Consider the following 17,714-nt stretch of genomic DNA (forward strand, 5'->3'; position numbering starts at 1 on the left):
AGTTCAATAGTGTGATAAAGTTAAACTATTATCGAAAAGCCTAATTCACACATTTAGAAATATACTGTACAAAGGCCTAGAAAATGGAGCTGGACATGAAAACAAACATCCAAGCACTCTTAACGTATCACATTTTCCAGTTAGTTTTCAATAAATATTTATGTGAGAGGCAAAGATTTTGACATGTAAGAATATCTTTACATCAACCACCTTTTACAATTTTCTACATGTCAGTGCACTAATTATAGTTATAATCCCTCACTTTTAAAAAAGAATCCACTCAGTCACATTCAAAGTATTTCAAAATAATTTTATATAATTCTTTGTATCCAGTAATTACAATAAATTAGAGGTATTTTTAAATCTCATAACTGTCCAATTAGCTTAAAATAATTAATTTGTATTTTAATTATTCTTTCCTCCGGCAGCCCACAAGGCTTCTCCCCTTCCATGTACCTCCCAACACCTCCCAGCCCCCACCATCAGCTCAGCTACCCTAAGTTCAGCTCCCTTCACTCCAATTAGCTCCCCCTCCCCCAGTTCAGCCCCTTAGCCTTACTTATGCTCCTCCTGGGTTACTTCACCACCCTTTCCCAGGGTGGAGGGAACAATTTCAGGAGCTCTTCGTCCCTCTCTACCCCTTCCCAGACAGTGGCTGCAGGTGGGTAGGGGAGGTGCAGGGTACCGTCCTCTCTGTGTTTCTCACAGGATGGGAAGGACAGGAGCCACCCTGAGATGCTGGGCTTTGCCTAGGGTCTCCTCGCTGCTCTCCGGGGAGTATGGGGAGCAGAAGGGAAAGATTTTGCCTGCATCCAGCAGGACTGAAATTCACAAGGGAGTGGAGCTTCTTACATGTGACCAGCTCCAGCATTCTCTACAATCCCACCCCATCCCTCACAAAAACAAAAACTACGAGAGCTGGCAACACTTTATTCTGTCTTCAGATGGGACTACAAGTGTGGTTGACAAAGGTAACTGCTAACATAATATGTATTTATGCTTCTTCCTTAGCACTACCTGAGAGACAAGGTGGTTGAAGGAATCTCTTATTGGACTGTGACGGCCCTCGCTTGGAGCTGGTTGTTAGGGGAGCACTGCCTGGTGGTTAGGGCTTAAGCCAGTGACATGTAGGGGTGTTGTTGGTAGCAGAGCCGGGCCCTGCCACTCCACTGGGCTCTGACCCAGGGCTCTTTGAGGGCTCTCAATGATCTGACAGCTGAGGCTGTGTCCGTGGACCACTTCCTACCATCTTCCTGCAGTTGTCCCAAAGTCAGCATCTGGAGTAAGGCAGCGTGAAGGGTGTCTGCTTACCACAAGCATTTCCTGGCTGCAGTATGGCAACTGCCTCATCTTGGGGTATGGCCCAGCCTCCTGGGCCAGCTCAGTCCAAGGGCTTTCCCTGGCTGGGGTGGTCCAAACAAAAATAAAGAGGATCAATTGAGTCCAGAGTTCACATGAGAGGGGGATGCTGTAGACATTGCTTGAGCTCTGGGATCCTCCCACCTTGCAGTATTCTAGAGTCTGGGAGCCAGCCTGACCCCATACAGCTATACCACAATTTGTTTACTTGGCGTTTGCGATCCAATCAAGCTGAGCCACAGAGGTCTTATCAGCAATGTACAAGGCACGAAGACCACCAGGAAGTTCAGTCATTTTGCAGTCCTCAACAATATGTGTCATGGTCTGTGGCTGCCCACATCGACATAGTGAACTGTTTCTAAAATACCATCAAAATTCCAGTGCAGCACAAATTCCATGTCTGGTACGAAACTGGTTCAGAAGGCTCCATTGCCTTCACAGTAAATCAAACCCGCATTGACGTTGAGTGGGGTCCAAGAAAAGATAATTATTTGTCACTTTCTCTGCAAACTACAAAGTTCACCAGACGTCCTCTACCATAAATCCCTCATCCAGTAAATTTATCCATGGTAGATGTGGCATATCACACAGCTCCTTAATGAGCTTTGCTACTCTTACCTCTCTGCAAACACTGGCCGATAACCATGGTAAAGGAGTAGATTTAGGTGTGCTTGAAATAATACTCAGGGTGGAATTTAGTTGTATGTTCATCATCTTGTGTGAGACAAGCGAGCCCATACTGGAGCACAGTACTCTGTCAGTGAATAACAAAGTGTCAAGGCTGCATTGCATAACGTTTGGGCATTGGTGCCCTAAGTCGTTCCGGCCAGTTTTCCAAGCAGTGTGATGTTTCCCTCTGCAATCTAGACTGGTATATCTCTGTGTCACCCCGATCCCCCTCTCCTGAAGTGTGTCTCACTCTGCTTTACTATGTGAACCTCTCACTCCTGGGCAGCTCACACACACCAAAGAGCAAGCAAGTTGCCCCCCTTACACATTGAGTTCCTCTAGCCAGCCACTCATGGGATTATACAATGGTAGGACCCCAGACAATATCCCCAGTCCCAGATGCAACCCTAGGAACTGCCATTTTACAGTGTTCAGTGCTGCCCACTAGACTCTGCAAGCTCATATGTTTGTCAATTTATCAAAGAAATTGATATGTAGAATCATAGAATCATAGAGTTGGAAGGGACCTCAGGATGTCATCTAGTCCATCCCCTGTTCAAAGCAGGACTAACCTCAGCTAAATAATCCCAGCAAGGGTTTTGTCAAGCCGCAGTTTAAAAACTTCTAGAGATGGAGATTCCACCACCTCCCTAGGTAACCCATTCCAGTGCTTCACCACCCTCCTAGTGAAAAACTTTTTCCTAATGTCCAACCTAGACCTCCTCCACTTCAACTTGAGACCATTGCTCCTTGTTCTGTCATCTGCCACTGCTGAGAACAGTCTAGCTCCATCCTCCCTGGAACCCCCTTTCAGGTAGTTAAAGGCTGCTATTAACTCCCCCTTCATTCTTCTCTTCTGCAGACTAAACAAGCCTAGTTCCTTCAGCCTCTCCTCATAAGTCTTGTGCTCCAGCCCCCTAATCATTTTTGTTGCCCTCTACTGGACTCTCTCCAACTTGTCCACATCCTTTTTGTAGTGGGGGGGCCCAAAACTGGACACAATACTCCAAATGCGGCCTCACCAATGCCAAATAGAGGGGAATAATCACTTCCCGTGATTGATGGCAATGCTCCTAGTAATGCGGCCCAATATGCTATTAGTCTTCTTGGCAACCAGGGCACACTGCTGACTCATATCCAGCTTCTTATCCACTGTTACCCCCAGGTCCTTTTCTGCAGAACTGCTGCCTAGCTCATCAGTCTCCAGTCTGTAGCTGTGCATGGGATTCTTCCATCCTAAGTGGAGGACTCTGAACTTGTCCTTGTTGAACCTCATTAGATTTCTTTTGGCCCAATCCTCCAGTTTGTTTAGGTCCTTCTGTATCCTATCCCTACCTTCCAGAGTATCTACCACTCCCCCCAGCTTAGTGTCATCCGCAAACTTGCTGAGGGTGCAATCTACCCCATCCTGCAGATCATTAATGAAGATGTTGAACAAAACCAGCCCCAGGACTGATCTCTGGTGCACTCCGCTTGTGACCAGCTGCCAGCTAGACATGGAGCCATTGATCACTACTCGTTGAGCCCTTTGCTCTAGCTGGTTCTCTATCCATTTTATAGTCCATTCATCCAACCCATACTTCCTTAACTTGCTGATAAGAATACTGTGAGAGACCTATCAAAAGCTTTGCTAAAGTCAAGGTATATCATGTCCACCGCCTTCCCCACATCCACAGAGCCAGTCACCTCTTCATAGAAAGCAATCAGGTTGGTCAGGCATGACTTTCCCTTGGTGAATCCATGTTGACTGTTCCTGATCATCTTCCTCTCTTCCAAATGCCTTAGAATGGATTCCTTGAGGACCTGCTTCATGATTTTTCCAGGGATTGAAGTGAGGCTGACCGGTCTGTAGTTCCCTGGATCCTCTTTCCTCCCTTTCTTGAAGATGGGCACTACATTTGCTTTTTTCCAGTCATCAGGGACTTCCCCCAATTGCCACTAGCTTTCAAAGATAATAGCCAATGGCTCTGAAATCACATCAGCCAACTCCCTCAGCACCCTCGGGTGCACTGCATCTGGCCCCGTGGACTTGTGTATGTCAAATCTTTCTAAATAGTCTTGGACCTGTTCCTTCAGCACTGCGGGATGTTCACCTCCTTCCCATTCTGTGACGCCCAGTGCAGTAGTCTGGGAGCTGACCTTGTCTGTGAAGACAGAAGCAAAAAAGGCATTGCCCACACTTTCCCTAATTTTCCTCTTGTTGGTAACATACCTGTAGAAACCCTTCTTGTTCCCTTTCACATCCCTTGCTAGCTGCAACTCCAATTGTGCTTTGGCCTTCCTGATTTCATTGTTGCATGTTCGAGCAGTATTTTTATAATCCTCCCTAGTCATATGACCAAGCTTCCACTTCTTGTAAGCTTCTTTTTTGTTTTTAAGTTCACCAAAAACTTCTTTGTTAAGCCAAGCTGGATGCCTACCATATTTGCTATTCTTTCTGTACATTGGGATGGTTTGTTCCTGTGCCCTCAATAAGGTTTCTTTAAAATACAGCCAGCTCTCTTGGATTCCTTTCCCCCCCATATTAGCCTCCCAGGGGATCCTGCCCATCAGCTCCCTGAGGGAGTCAAAGTCTGCTTTTCTGAAGTCCATGGTCCATATCCTGCTGTTTTCCTTTCTTCCTTTTGTCAGGATCCTGAACTCGACCATCTCATGGTCACTGCTGCCTAGGTTGCTACGCACTTCTACTTCCCTTACCAAATCTTCCCTGTTTTTGAGCAGCAGGGCAAGCTTGTACATGTACAAGCTTTGTCACTTCAAAGGGAATCTCTGACACACCTTAAACCAAAACACTGCTTTAGATAAAACAAAGAAATAAATGTATTAAATACAGAAAGATTTTAAGTGATTATAAGACAAAGGAATATAAACTAGATTTGATCAGGATGAAATAAAAGCAAATCACATTCTAAACTAAACTTAACACTTTTAGGGTATGTCTAGTCATCAGATCGATCTATCTGGATAAATTGAGCGGAAGTGAAGACCTGCTCAATTGATCCAGAAGTCGATCTAGTAAAACCACCTCCAAAAAAAGCATAGTGTTGCATCGACAGGTATGTATTTCCCATCAGCGCGGCATAGTGGAGACGGCACGCTAAATGAAAGTTACGAAGTCGACGGGAGTTACGCAAGCTACATAGAGTAGGTTGCGTAACTCCCATTGACTGCCACTGAATTTCCTGCTAAGTATAGACTAGGCCTCAGTAATTTTACAAAGTCAATAATGCTTACCACAGGCTGGCTGACTCCTTCAGCCGGGCCCTCTCCCTGTGGACAGTCCTTCAGTTGCTTGATGTGGTTTTGTAGATGGAAGTGGAAGGGAGAGCTCCGGATTGCAAAACATCTCTTCTTTTAACATGTTCCTTCGCCCCTCTCTGGAGTCAGGTAACAGATAGCATCCGGCATGGCTTCCTCCACTTGAGTCAATGAGCATGCTTAGGCTAGTCCATTGTTCTTGGAAGAACTGAGTTGTTTTATGCATGCCTTAGTGAGGTGTGAACTACCTGTCTGCTCTTGGAGGGTTTTGCTTGAGACACATATCTGGGAAGATTACACAGTGAATCCTCAGCACCATACACATGACATTGCAACAAACATATTACCATAGCAATAATGTTCAGTATGCCTTAAGCATTCCAGAAACTTCTTACGTGACATACTTTGGATTGAACAATACACAATTACACTATAAGGGTGAACATGAATGATACCCAATCACACCGTAAGGGTGTACATGGGGGTGTATTATGTCACAATGGTAGATGTACATATCACACAGTTTCACCATGAGTTTTACTACGCTTACCTCTTTGCAAACAAGGGGTGGAGCAATATTGCAAAGAACCGGTAACCATGGTAAAGGAGTAGATTTAAGTGTGTCTGAAATAATATGCAGGGTGGAATTTAGTTGTACGTTGATCATCTTTGTGTGAGACAAGCAAGCCCATACTGGAGTGCAGTACTCTGCCGCTGAATATTAAAGCACCGAGGCTGAAGTGCATAACATTTGGGCACTGGCGCCCCAGGTCATTCCGGCCAGTTTTCTGAGCAGGTTGTTGCACGTTTTGACCTTAGTCGCTATCTTTGTAAAATGGTCACGATCTTTGAGCGTTCTATCCAACATGACACCTAGATAGACCTGGTGTGAATTATGCTTTGTTCGCTGACTGTTGTGAACTATATTCAGCTCTCTGCCCACTTGTCCATGATGTAAATGGAAGACACTTGACAATTAAACAAGCCCTTACCCAAGCCCTGCAAGCCTGAATCAGCTGTCACAGGCCAGCTATTGGTTTTTAATTGCAATGTAGACATACCCTGTGGGCCTGCCTTCCAGCCTTCCCCCCATTGTAGGGGATCCACATCCTCCCCATTCTCCCCTACTGTCTGGGAAATAAATGACTTGTGGTGTTAACGTTTTACACTATAGTGGGAGGATGGGCAGAGCTGGGGAGGGGAAGGGTATGCCGAAAGGTGTTGATGGTAGCCATCAACTAATTCTTTAATCTCTAGACAATTACAGAAATGATTGAAGCTGCTGAGTCTGCTAACCAGATATCAGAGGCTCCATGTCTCTCCCATTTCCTCTTTCTGGTTTTCCAAATTTCCCTTAAGTCAATAGGGTTCTGTCCATTGATGCCTGCAACATTCCCTGACATTTTGGAATTGATGGGATGTAGTGTTCAAATATTATTGAATTACTGACAAACACACTCAGAACTGCTGTCAAATTCAGTGGGAACACTTCACTATGTCCTGGGACCTGCCCAGTCCACATTTTGACTTATGGATAGAACTGTACCCAAAGATATTGTCTCCACAAAGCAGCTCTGCAAACATTTGTCAAGAACAAATCATGTCAAACCAACCTGATTTCCTTCTTTGACAGGGTTACTGTCCTAGTGGATGGGGGAGAGCAGTAGATGTGCTACATCTTGATTTTAGTAACTCATTTAACACAATCCCACATGATATTCTCACAAGCAAACTAGGGAAATGTGCTCTAGATAAGCTATAAGCTGGGTTCAGAGGCAGTTGAAAGACTGTACTCAAAGTGCAGCTGTCAATGGTACACTGTCAAGCCAGGCGATGTATCTAGTGAGGTCCCACAAGATCTGCCCTGGCTCAATATTTGTGGATACTGCCAAACTGGGAGGGATTTGGCATTTTGGAGAAAAGGACTGGAATTTAAAACAACTGTGGCAAAATGGAGGCTTGATCAAAAGTCAACAACATGAAATTCAACAATGATAAGTGCAAAATAGAACACTTAGGAAGGAGAAATCAAAGACACAAGTACACAATGGGGAATAACGGGCTAAGTGGTAGTACTGATGAAAAGGATCTGGGGGGTATAATGGATCACAAAGGGAATGTGAGTCAACATTGTGATGCAGTTAGGGGGAAAAGTAGTATTCTGGGGGTGTATTAATAGGAGTGGTGTATGTAAGGATGTGACAAAGTGGAGATGCTCTTAATGTTTCCTCTGAGTGCTGTGTGCGTGCCTCAGTTTTCCCCATATGTTACTCATATATTTCAGTGATGGGACCCGGCTGTGTGATCATTGCAGAGGCCACTAGAGGGCGGATGGGCCTTCCCCTGCCTGGCAGATGTAGCCAGGACCCCCTGCCCTGGGTCAACCTGCTGCAACAAGTAGTAACAGGTTGTGGCAGGCGGAAACAAGGAGGGGTGACTACCTTGCCTGGGAAGGAGACGAAGGACTGGGGAAGGGCAAGGGATGGCTCTGGGGGCTGGCTGGCTGGAACAGCCCAGTCCCCCCATCGGGAATTGGAGGAACAAGGTCCAAGTGTGGGCTCTGAGGCCCTTCAGTTTGTTGCTGCTGTAACTTCTAATTAATCTGCTAGCAAAGTCTTTCTACGCTGTGATCCTGAGAACTAATAAACCCTTCTGACTCCCACACTGGCTGTGAATCGCTTCTGACTGCCAGGTAGGGTATATGGCCCCTTTAGGGGCATGTAGGAGCTCCCCAGGGTCCTGTCCAGGGGGACTCACAGGAGGAGCTCAGGCGGAGCAGGGCTCTGAACGCTCCCAGGCCAGATTCAGAAGTGTGTGGAGACCCGAGGGGTGGGGTGGGGCAGACTTTAAGCACAAGAGTCCTGCCTGGCTTCGCCCAAGTGGTTCCAGACACTCCGGCACAAAGACACAGGAGATACCTGTCCCACTGTATGTGGCACTGATGAGGCGTTGGCTGGAGTCCTGTTTCCAGTTCTGGAAGCCACACTATAAGAAAGATGTCGACAAATTTGAGAGAGTCCCGAGAAGAGCAACAATGATAAAAGGTTTATAAAACGACCTATGAGGAAAGGTTTAAAAAAGCACTCCCCTAAGGAGCCGTACACCCCCGCCCCCTCAGGGTTCTTGGTCCTGGCAGGGAGCCCAGCTGCACTCAAGTTCCCAGCTCAGAGCCCTAGGCTCTCGATTCCCTGCTGGGAGCATGGCAGCTGACTGGACTCCAGGTGTGGATCTCCCCACCAGAGGCAAGAAGCACTGAGAAGTGAGAAGCCTGGGGCACAGCTGGGCTCCCAGCGGGAAGCTGCACAGAGGCTCTCAGCCCTGCACACTGCTCCTCTCCAGTCTGTGGAAGCACTCCTGGTGACAACGTGCACCACTGATAGAAGGAGGGTAGTGTGGACATCAACCACTGCAGCAATTACTGCAGTGGCTATAAGTCAACCTAATCTAGGTCTACTTAAGTTTGTAATGCAGACATGCTCTAAGGCATGCACTACACTAGGAATTTTCTTTGGCGTAACTATGTCCATACTCCCTGAAAGACACAGCTATAGTAACCTAACTCCTGCTGTAGACCAGCACTAGGTCAATGGAAGAATTCTCCCTAGCTTTGACCTAGCTATCATCTCTTGGGGAAGAGGATTACCTACACTGATGGGAGAACTCTTTCTGTAGGCACAGGCACAGTGTCTTTGCTGAAGTGCTACAGCAGCACAGCTGCAGCGTTGTAAGTATAGACAAGCTTTAAGGAGCATGATACTTTATTAGCCAAAGAAAGGCCTTACAATTCGAGAGTGTAAAAAGGAAACACTTTGTTATTTAAAGTCCATGGCTCAGATTCAACCATTCGCATAGGCAGGTGTAACTTGCTCAAACCAGAGCTGAACCTTGTGTCAGTGTTTAGCAGAGAATAATGAACCATTCCTGAGATTAGCTCTTCCTCAACTAGAAAGTTGAGCCACAAGCCTACTGGGTTGGAGGAAGATTGGCCCTTAACAAATACTGACTTTCATGGCAGAGTGAGGCTTTCCCACAAACTCTACATGGGATGGCATGTAGCTTTGCTTCAGGAGCAGCATGGGGAAGAAATCATGCCTCTGAGTGTATGTCTGCACTTCAAGCTGGAAGAGACATCCCCATGCTAGGTCTGATTGTGCGAATGGACTGAAAACAAAGCTAGTATGAGAATGTCTCCTCGATCAAGGAATCAAACCCGCAGCTGAAAGCACAGTCATACCCTTAGAGGCACAATCCCTCTGTGATTCCTCCTTGCACTGGAGGAGAGTAAGGAGACAACATCCCTTCATGTTGGTTCAACTACATTAGTTGGCACATGGGGTTGTGGGGGATATAGTCTAGGCTCTGCCCAACCACTCTGGAAGCAGAGGAGCAAGTTCACAGCACCCACTTGCTTCTGCATGTTGACACTGGACACTGTGATCAGTGTGAATAACAGTGAGACACAGTTTGCCTGATTTGCAGATCAATGAGGTTTAATGTGCAAGGTTTTCTATAAATATACTAGTTAGATACGAAGCCTAAAATTAACTACAATATATCATACTCACTAAGCCTGGAGAGCTAAGCAGTTACTCAGAAGGCTGTATACAGGAACGATTTTCTTCAGTGGCCCCGCCAGGGAGTCAGTGAATTCTCTGGTCCAACCAGCAGCACCTCCCACGGAGTCAGGTGTTAATGGAGTGCCCCCTCTTTGTCTAAGTGGTGACTTCTTATATCCTTCCATAAACAACCTTCACCTAATTATCTCTCTCAGTATCATATATGCTAATTACCTACATTGGGTTTTCACCCTTAACTACATTCCATTCTCACCATGATAATTGGGGTCGTCAAAAAAACATCTGGTGATAGGAGGGGCAGAGTAAAAGTATGCCCCTTGGCAATAAAACAGTGTACCCCCAAACGTTCAAGGATAACTTCTTGTTCCCATCACCATTATTTATGTGCAGCTGCAAGCATACAGTATCTGTATTTTGTCTTATTATGGGCCATGGTATGCAGAAAGAGAGACATCTATAAGGTTAGAGAGTAGTCCTATTCATCCCTGCCAACTGGAAGATGTCATGCTGCAGGGGTCAGAATAGCCAAGCAAGCAACTGAAGCTATGGTAGGCCTGTAGGACAGTGGTCAAGCAACTCAAATTGTACTGGGCCTCCAACACTGCACACCCAGTGCATGGTCTGGGTAGTCCAGGCCACAGGGATGGATGTTTCTTATCCCCTCTTACACTTCTGCTGGGCACAATCTAACCATTTATTAAACGTTTATTTGCTGTGTTGATTACATGTATTTCTTTTTCTTTTTCTTTGCTTTGCACATAAATCAGCTCTTCCCTTCTGTAATTCACTAACATTTTAATGACTCTGGAATACAGAGAGAAATTCAAATATTTTTGTGTTCCGTGGATGATCAATTGAGTACTGTAAGTTGGTTTATGGTGAGATATCCTGAGGTGTTAAACTAACTAATGCGCTGTGAAGAGCCACCGAGCATTGAACCACTCTTATGACAAACTTTGTGCATGAGAACACAGCATTTGGCTTTTCAAAGATGAAAATAGTTTTACAATAATCAATATTCTTACTTCTATCAATCATCTCCACATAGACACTGCATCTCTTATAAATGAGCTGGCACCTTATTATCCATTTCTCCCACATTAAGTGTTAAGCAATAGAATCCCTTGTCAGTCTCTAAAGGAGGGTCTTGTATTGAGAATGTCTAGGGATATGGGTTACAGAGTTATTACCTGATCGGCTGGGAAGTTAATCTGCTTGTGTGTTTTCTCTGTAGGGAATGATCTCTTTCTGGTTGCTGTCCATGAGTTGGGTCATGCCCTGGGCCTGGAACACTCCAATGACCCCAGTGCTATCATGGCTCCTTTCTACCAGTATATGGAAACACATAACTTTAAACTCCCACAGGATGATCTCCAAGGGATTCAGAAAATCTATGGTGAGCAACATTATTCATGTATTTATTTATACTGGGCCCAAGTGTGCTGCTGGATATTTTACAGACACACGGAGGTACTGTGCCACCCCCGAAGAGTTTGCAGTCTCTGGGCCAGATTCTTTCCTGTGCTAGGAGGGTAAGAGGCCATCAGGAAGCTGGTTACAGCTCCCTGGTTCTCATCGTGGCTCCAGCCACGGGACTACTGTCATTAAGTACTATCCACCAGTTGGGATAGCCAGAGCATCATGATCTGGCCAGTCTTCCTTCTCTATATATGCCCCTTATACCAAGGGCAGTGGTAGTAAAATGTAGGTGCCAACTACACCTGCTGTGTGTCGGCCTGCTGGGTACAGCCCCCATGCTGGGGGTATGCCAAACAGGCGGTATCTGCTCCCTTCGTGTCACGTGGATGGTTCAAAAGAGTGGAGTGGGCCAAGACCCTGGCCAAAAGATTAGACACAAGGATAAAAAGATATATGATTGGTGCAGGTAGGGGTAGGGAAAGGACAAGAGTTAGTTGTCAAGAACCTGTAGTTGCTGGGTCTGGGTGTAGAATTTGGGCTCATTCCTTTAACATTTTAGAGAACTAAAGTTATAGGAAATGATTCTGTATTGTCAGTGGGAGAAGGAGACTTGAGCAGGTGGGGCTGGCACAAAAGAGAAGTCTGTTTGAGGAGAAGATATTGTTGGAGAAAACTGCAGGGTGGGAAGATGATCTGACCCAGAGTGAGGGAGGGTGGGAAAGTTTGGGCAGACGATAGGAATTGAGCAGAGAAATGAGCAGAGGTGAATGTTTGATGGACAGGTGAGAGGTGAAACAGTGAACACTTTGCCAGAGGTTCAAAGGGTGGCTACATGAGGTGGGACAATAGCAGGGTAAGGTCCCAATGGGGTATGGGAGATTTAACTGGGGGATGGCCATTCGCTCACCCTTTAAAAAAAATGTTTATTAGTTGTGATTGGACCAGAATTTACCATTAATCCACTGGTGAAATGCTGGAATTGCTGATAAATGAACTCTTATAGGAAATAATAATACTCTAGAACTTTTGGAACCTGAGCACTTAAGGGGACCACACTGATACTTTCTGACCATAATAAAACCCTTTTGTATTGTCTAAAGTAGCATTTACAGGTGGACTCTTTTCTAGGATTCAGTATAATGTTTTGTACATCAGCAGAGCACAAATGTTCAACACGTCTCAAGATGCAATCACTCACATTGTCAAATGTGGTGAGCTCAGCTTGGAATGGAGTACTCATCCCTCCTGCTGAGTCTGTAGGTTTCGGTCCAAAGGCAGATGTTGAAATATTCCCTGCAGACATATGCAGCAAATCCAGGAACCAAAGTTGTTTGGCCCAAGCTGGGGTATTGGAACCACATAACTAGGTGATTGGATAACATAATGGCAGATGAAATGCAATGTTGATAAATGCAAAGTAATGCACACTGGAAAACATAATCCCAACTATATGTTCAAAACGATGAGGTCTAAATTAGCAGTTAACATTCAGTCATTGTGGATAGTTCTCTGAAAACATCTGCTCAATGTGCAGCAGCAGTCAAAAAAGCTAACAGAATGTTAGGAACCTGTAGAAAATGGATAGATAATAAATAATTATCAACCTGTAGAACTTGTTGCCAGGAGATGTTGTGAAGTCCAAAACTATAAGTGAGTTCAAACAAGAATTAGATAAATTCACAGAGGTCAATCAATGGCTATTAGCCAAGATTACCAGAGATGCAACCCCACACTCTGGGTGTCCTGAGCCTCTAACTGCCAGAAGCTGGGAGTGGACGACAGGGGATGGATTATTCGATAATTACCCTGTTCTGTTCATTCCCTCTGAAGCATCTGGCATTGGCCACAAGCGGAAGATAGGATGCTGGTTAGATGGATCATTCATCTGACCCACAATAGCTGTTCCTGTTCTTATATTCACTCTGGCTCAGTCCTGCTTGATCTTGTTGATTACTCTTTGGACTGGTGAAATTGTGGGAGAGGCATCACACAGACCCTGGTCCCTGTTATCAGAAAGGCATCCAGTACTGACTATCTCTGACTATCTAGCATTGACTGATTGTCTGTTTTCCAAATATGAACAAAATGTGCTGCATTTTGCACTGAGGCTAGAAGCAAACAGATCTATATACAAATACTCCCACAGCTCGAAAATTTTCTTTTTGTCTGAGCGCTACAGAAACCACTTGTGCATCTTTGACTTTTCTCTGCTTAGACAATCTGACAGCTCATTGGACTTCCCCACTAGATGAATAAGCACTGGAAATATGCTGCGTGGAATGCACCAGTCCAAAGTGCTCTTGCTTCCATGCACAGTTTATATGAATATCTACCTCCCTGTTTGTTCAGAGAGCTACAGAAAACACAAGTGCAGTATACTATTTGAACTACTCTGTTGCTGATTTGTGGAAGAAATGCCTTTAATGAGTGACAAATGGCTCTCAGTTCTAGAACATTGATGTGTAATTTCTTTTTGGACAGAACTCAATGACCCCAGCCTATGTAATCACTGCCCAGATGGCATCCCAACCCAAATTCGACACATTGGTTGTGATGTAAACAGAAGCCATGAATGAATTGAATGAAACCTCTTCAAATCATTTTTGGGACAATACCACTATGCCACCCTGATGTTATTGTTTCTGGAACCACTAGTCACGCTTATGTCAGTCACACTGGGCATGAAATTCCTCAGAATCCAATGCTGCAAATGTGTCTCATGAACACGTGTGAATGGATCATTGATGCCATCTGGCTTATTAGTCATAAAAGAAATAATATTGTCTGTGCTGGACACTGATGTAAAAATCATATAGTTGATTGTATCTTGATCATTATGTTCTGTGATAATAATTATTTACCTAGTGTTGAGTCCAGTATGACCCCAGTTAATGGAATGTTTTGCATAGATGTGAACATCATTTCTTGACATTTATTGTCAATCCAAGATTGTTGAACAAAGTGCAAGTTTGCGTGTCTACTATGGAGAGATCTTCCTTGGACAAGCCAAACAGTTCCTGTTGATGTAAATGAGCCATAAGACACTTCATAAATACTCTTGGGGCCATAGAAAGCCAAAATGGAAAGACTTTATTGAAAATTGTCTCCTCCAACAATACACCTGAGGCTACTTGCAGTGCGGAGATCTTATGGAAACATGAAAGTATTCATCTTTTCAGCTAAGAACTGAAAACCAGTCTCAAAGGGTAAGTAAAGGGATAATAGAGTCTGGGGACAATATGCAGAACAGGAACTGTGTCCACATCACCTGTCTGTAGAATGGAGAGGACCTCTGGTCTTTACACTCTCCCATGAGATAGTTCCCTGAAAAGAATTGGAAAGGAAATGGAGGTTGGAAGGAGGGATGGGCTTTAATTGGATTGCATATCCACTTTTACTGTTTCTAATATCAATCTATCTGATGTTATCTGTTGCCAGTTGTGGTAATATTGGGACAAATGATCTCTGAAATGGGAAATGAGGGAGAGGGTGTTAAAGAGACTACTTTGCAACTCCTGGGATTGCCATCAAATTTGAATGTGAAGATCCGATGATGACACAGAAGACTGTTTCCCCTTAACTTGTGGTTCATATAACATCCTTCTTTTTGGAACTGTGGCTCTGAGAAGGGTTTTGGTATTGATGGTAACTTCACCTTTGAGAAGAATAAGAAGAAACGGGGGGAGGAGGGAGATGCCTCTGATACCTGAAAGAAAACTCTCATCCTTCTCTTGGGAAACTGAAATGCTCCTAACAATTTAACAGTAGATTTAGCATTCTTCATCTTCTCCAGGACCACGTCAGTTTTAGAGCTAACAAAACTTTTACCTTCAAAACCAAGGTCTTCCAATTTGATTTAGTATCAAGAGGCAGACTACATGATCATAGAAGATTAGGTTTGGAAGGGACCTCAGGAGGTCATCTAGTGCAACCCCCTGCTCAAAGCAGGACCAACCCCAACTAAATCATCCCAGCCAGGGCTTTGTCAAGCCAGGCCTTAAAAACCGCTAAGGATGGAGATTCCACCACCTCTCTAGGTAACCCATTCCAGTGCTTCACCACTGTCCTAGTGAAAAAGATTTTCTTAATATCCAACCTAGATCTCCCCCACTGCCACTTGAGACCATTGCTCCTTGTTCTGTCATCTGCCAGCACTGAGAACAGCCTAACTCCATCGTCCCTGGAATCCCCTTTCAGGTAGTTAAAGGCTGCTATCAAAGCCCCCCTCATTCCTAGGCGTTTAGTGTGTATGGAACCCGGACTGTCCCTCTCAGGGAAGCCGATATAATTTATCTTTTCTAGACATAGGTTGTGCTGAGAAAGGTGTAGCCCCAGCAGGATATGATAATTCTTCTAATAAAGATAAAGTAACTCCAGTGCTTGATCAAGAACTCAATATCTCAGACACCAGATGTGAAACTTTTTCAGCCAGGATCGATGGTATCCCTAAAGTCTTTGACATTCTATCCACAAAATCATGGGGGAAAATTGCATCCATCAAGGGACACATAAGCATGATAATTCCCAACTTATAGTCAGGGGAGTTTTGTCCTTCCTAGTCTGGATCCATTTCAGGTACCATTTCTATTAACATAGGCTCCTCTTCCTCTAAAAATATCAGGGATGATAGTAGGCAAATTGTCCCTTACTGTATTATCCATTACTGGATCTGAACTTCTCAGATCCAAAGCTCTAAATTCCAGCACTGTAGGGTCTGGAGAAACTCTTCTTGGATAGCCTTGAGAGTTGGGAAATTGACCTGGAGAAGGCCAATGAGGCCATTTCATCCATGGCTGGGTCTGTCAGTCTTGCCAGTAGTGTATAGCCAGATCCAGATAATGTTCTTTTACAGTACAGATCATCTTCGTCTCTCTCTCTAAAGGGGGAGAGGTGCATCTTACTTTGCAATGCTATGCCTGGTCTGAGTAAGAATACAGATCTTACCTTGGATCTGTGATTGAGAGAACTGGTGATAAGATACTTCCAGGTGGTACAATCAAAAGGGGGTATAAAGCCTTGCTTGGGGAACCTGACAGAGTCATTGGCGGAAAAGGGATCGGTGAGATCCTAAGGTCAGACACCCATTTTCTTCCTTCAGATGCAGAGTTGTCTCTGCACTGACTTGGAAATGATGGTACTGGAAAGTCACCCAGACTGGCCATCTGACAGTTCTGGCAAATGCCAGAGGGGCCAGTGCACTCAAGGGCTGGTGGGCTGGTCTTCATGAAAAAAATAAAACAGCAAATGTGTAATCAATGTCAAAATAACAAACTCTCTGTCCACTCCTTGTTTTTTATTTATTTATTTATTTATTTTGCTATGATTTGTATGCGTTATTTATGCTTTCAGTTGTCACACTACGTTCTCTTCCAGATTTGGCAACCTATGACGTCACTGTGTTGCTAAATCACGCGAAGCCTCGTCTTTCAACGAGACTTCATTTGTGGTTTTCATTGATTAATCAGTTGTCCGATGATGGGAAAAACTTGGTAAACATAAACTGGCTAATCTTGAATACGCTATCACAAATATGGACAATAAACCATCCAAGAGTCAGCACAGGCCTAAAGAGAGCACATCCGCTGAAGAAAAAGGCTCTGAAACACAAAATGATCAGCAAGATGTAAATGTTGTCATTGAGAAAAGCTTGCCAAAACAGGAGAGTAAAATAGGGCAGGATTTAAATGAAACCAGTAGCTCTCCATCTAGACAAAATGTAGTGTCCACTTTCAACTACTTTGCTCGCCCTAGTGCAAGTCAGCTCACTTTGTTTTTTAATTACCACCCAAATCAAAACACCAGTGATCTTGTAATAAAGAAAGCTTTCAATTGCAAGGATGGCACAAACCACAAGTGGCTGACATACTGTAGGAAAATAAATTTTTTATTTTGCTCAGTCTGCTTGGCATTTTCTAAGAGTTCTGTAACATCCGTTCGTTGAAGGAATGAAAGATTGGAGGCATATCCATCAGAGAATAGAATAAAACGAAAAAAGTGTCATGCACAGAGCTTATGCAGAAGCATACTTTTTGAAGATCAGCAGCACAGATATCAACAGTTTACTGCTTTGTAATCAAATGTCTGTCCTCTGAGAACAAGTGCGAAAGAGACGGCAAGTGCTGCAGTGGGTGATAGACATTGTGAAAGTGATAGGCAAGCGTGGACTTAGCTACAGAGGAAAGAAATCAGAGGCTGTGTACACTTTAGAGCAGTGTTCTTTATTACAAGGCCCGAGAGCCAGTGGCAGCTCCCATCGACTGTAAGTGCAGCTCCCTGACTAATTTATATGCCAATTTATTTTATTTTTAACATTAGAATATGTACCGAGCCTATCAAAGTCCACCTTCTTTACACGTCATATTGACCACATGGTACGATGTGTGCCAATAAGTACATCTAAGTACTTTGTATAATAGCCGTAATATTACCATA

At 44.4% G+C, this 17,714-nt stretch overlaps 1 protein-coding gene across 1 annotated transcript in view; it reads left to right on the top strand.

Annotated features, from left to right (window-relative positions):
• MMP24 (matrix metallopeptidase 24) overlaps nucleotides 1–17,714 on the top strand; it is a 250,246-nt gene that overhangs the window by 143,118 nt on the left and 89,414 nt on the right. Inside the window, exon 5 of the mRNA XM_067546868.1 lies at nucleotides 11,098–11,259. Within this exon, the coding sequence (XP_067402969.1) occupies nucleotides 11,098–11,259 (162 nt within the window). The remainder of the gene's footprint in view (nucleotides 1–11,097; nucleotides 11,260–17,714) is intronic.

The sequence above is a fragment of the Emydura macquarii genome, unplaced genomic scaffold, assembly GCF_026122565.2.
Source record: "Emydura macquarii macquarii isolate MOO-44397 ecotype Brisbane River unplaced genomic scaffold, CSIRO-AGI_Emac_v2 contig_1170, whole genome shotgun sequence".
Taxonomy (NCBI): domain Eukaryota; kingdom Metazoa; phylum Chordata; order Testudines; family Chelidae; genus Emydura; species Emydura macquarii.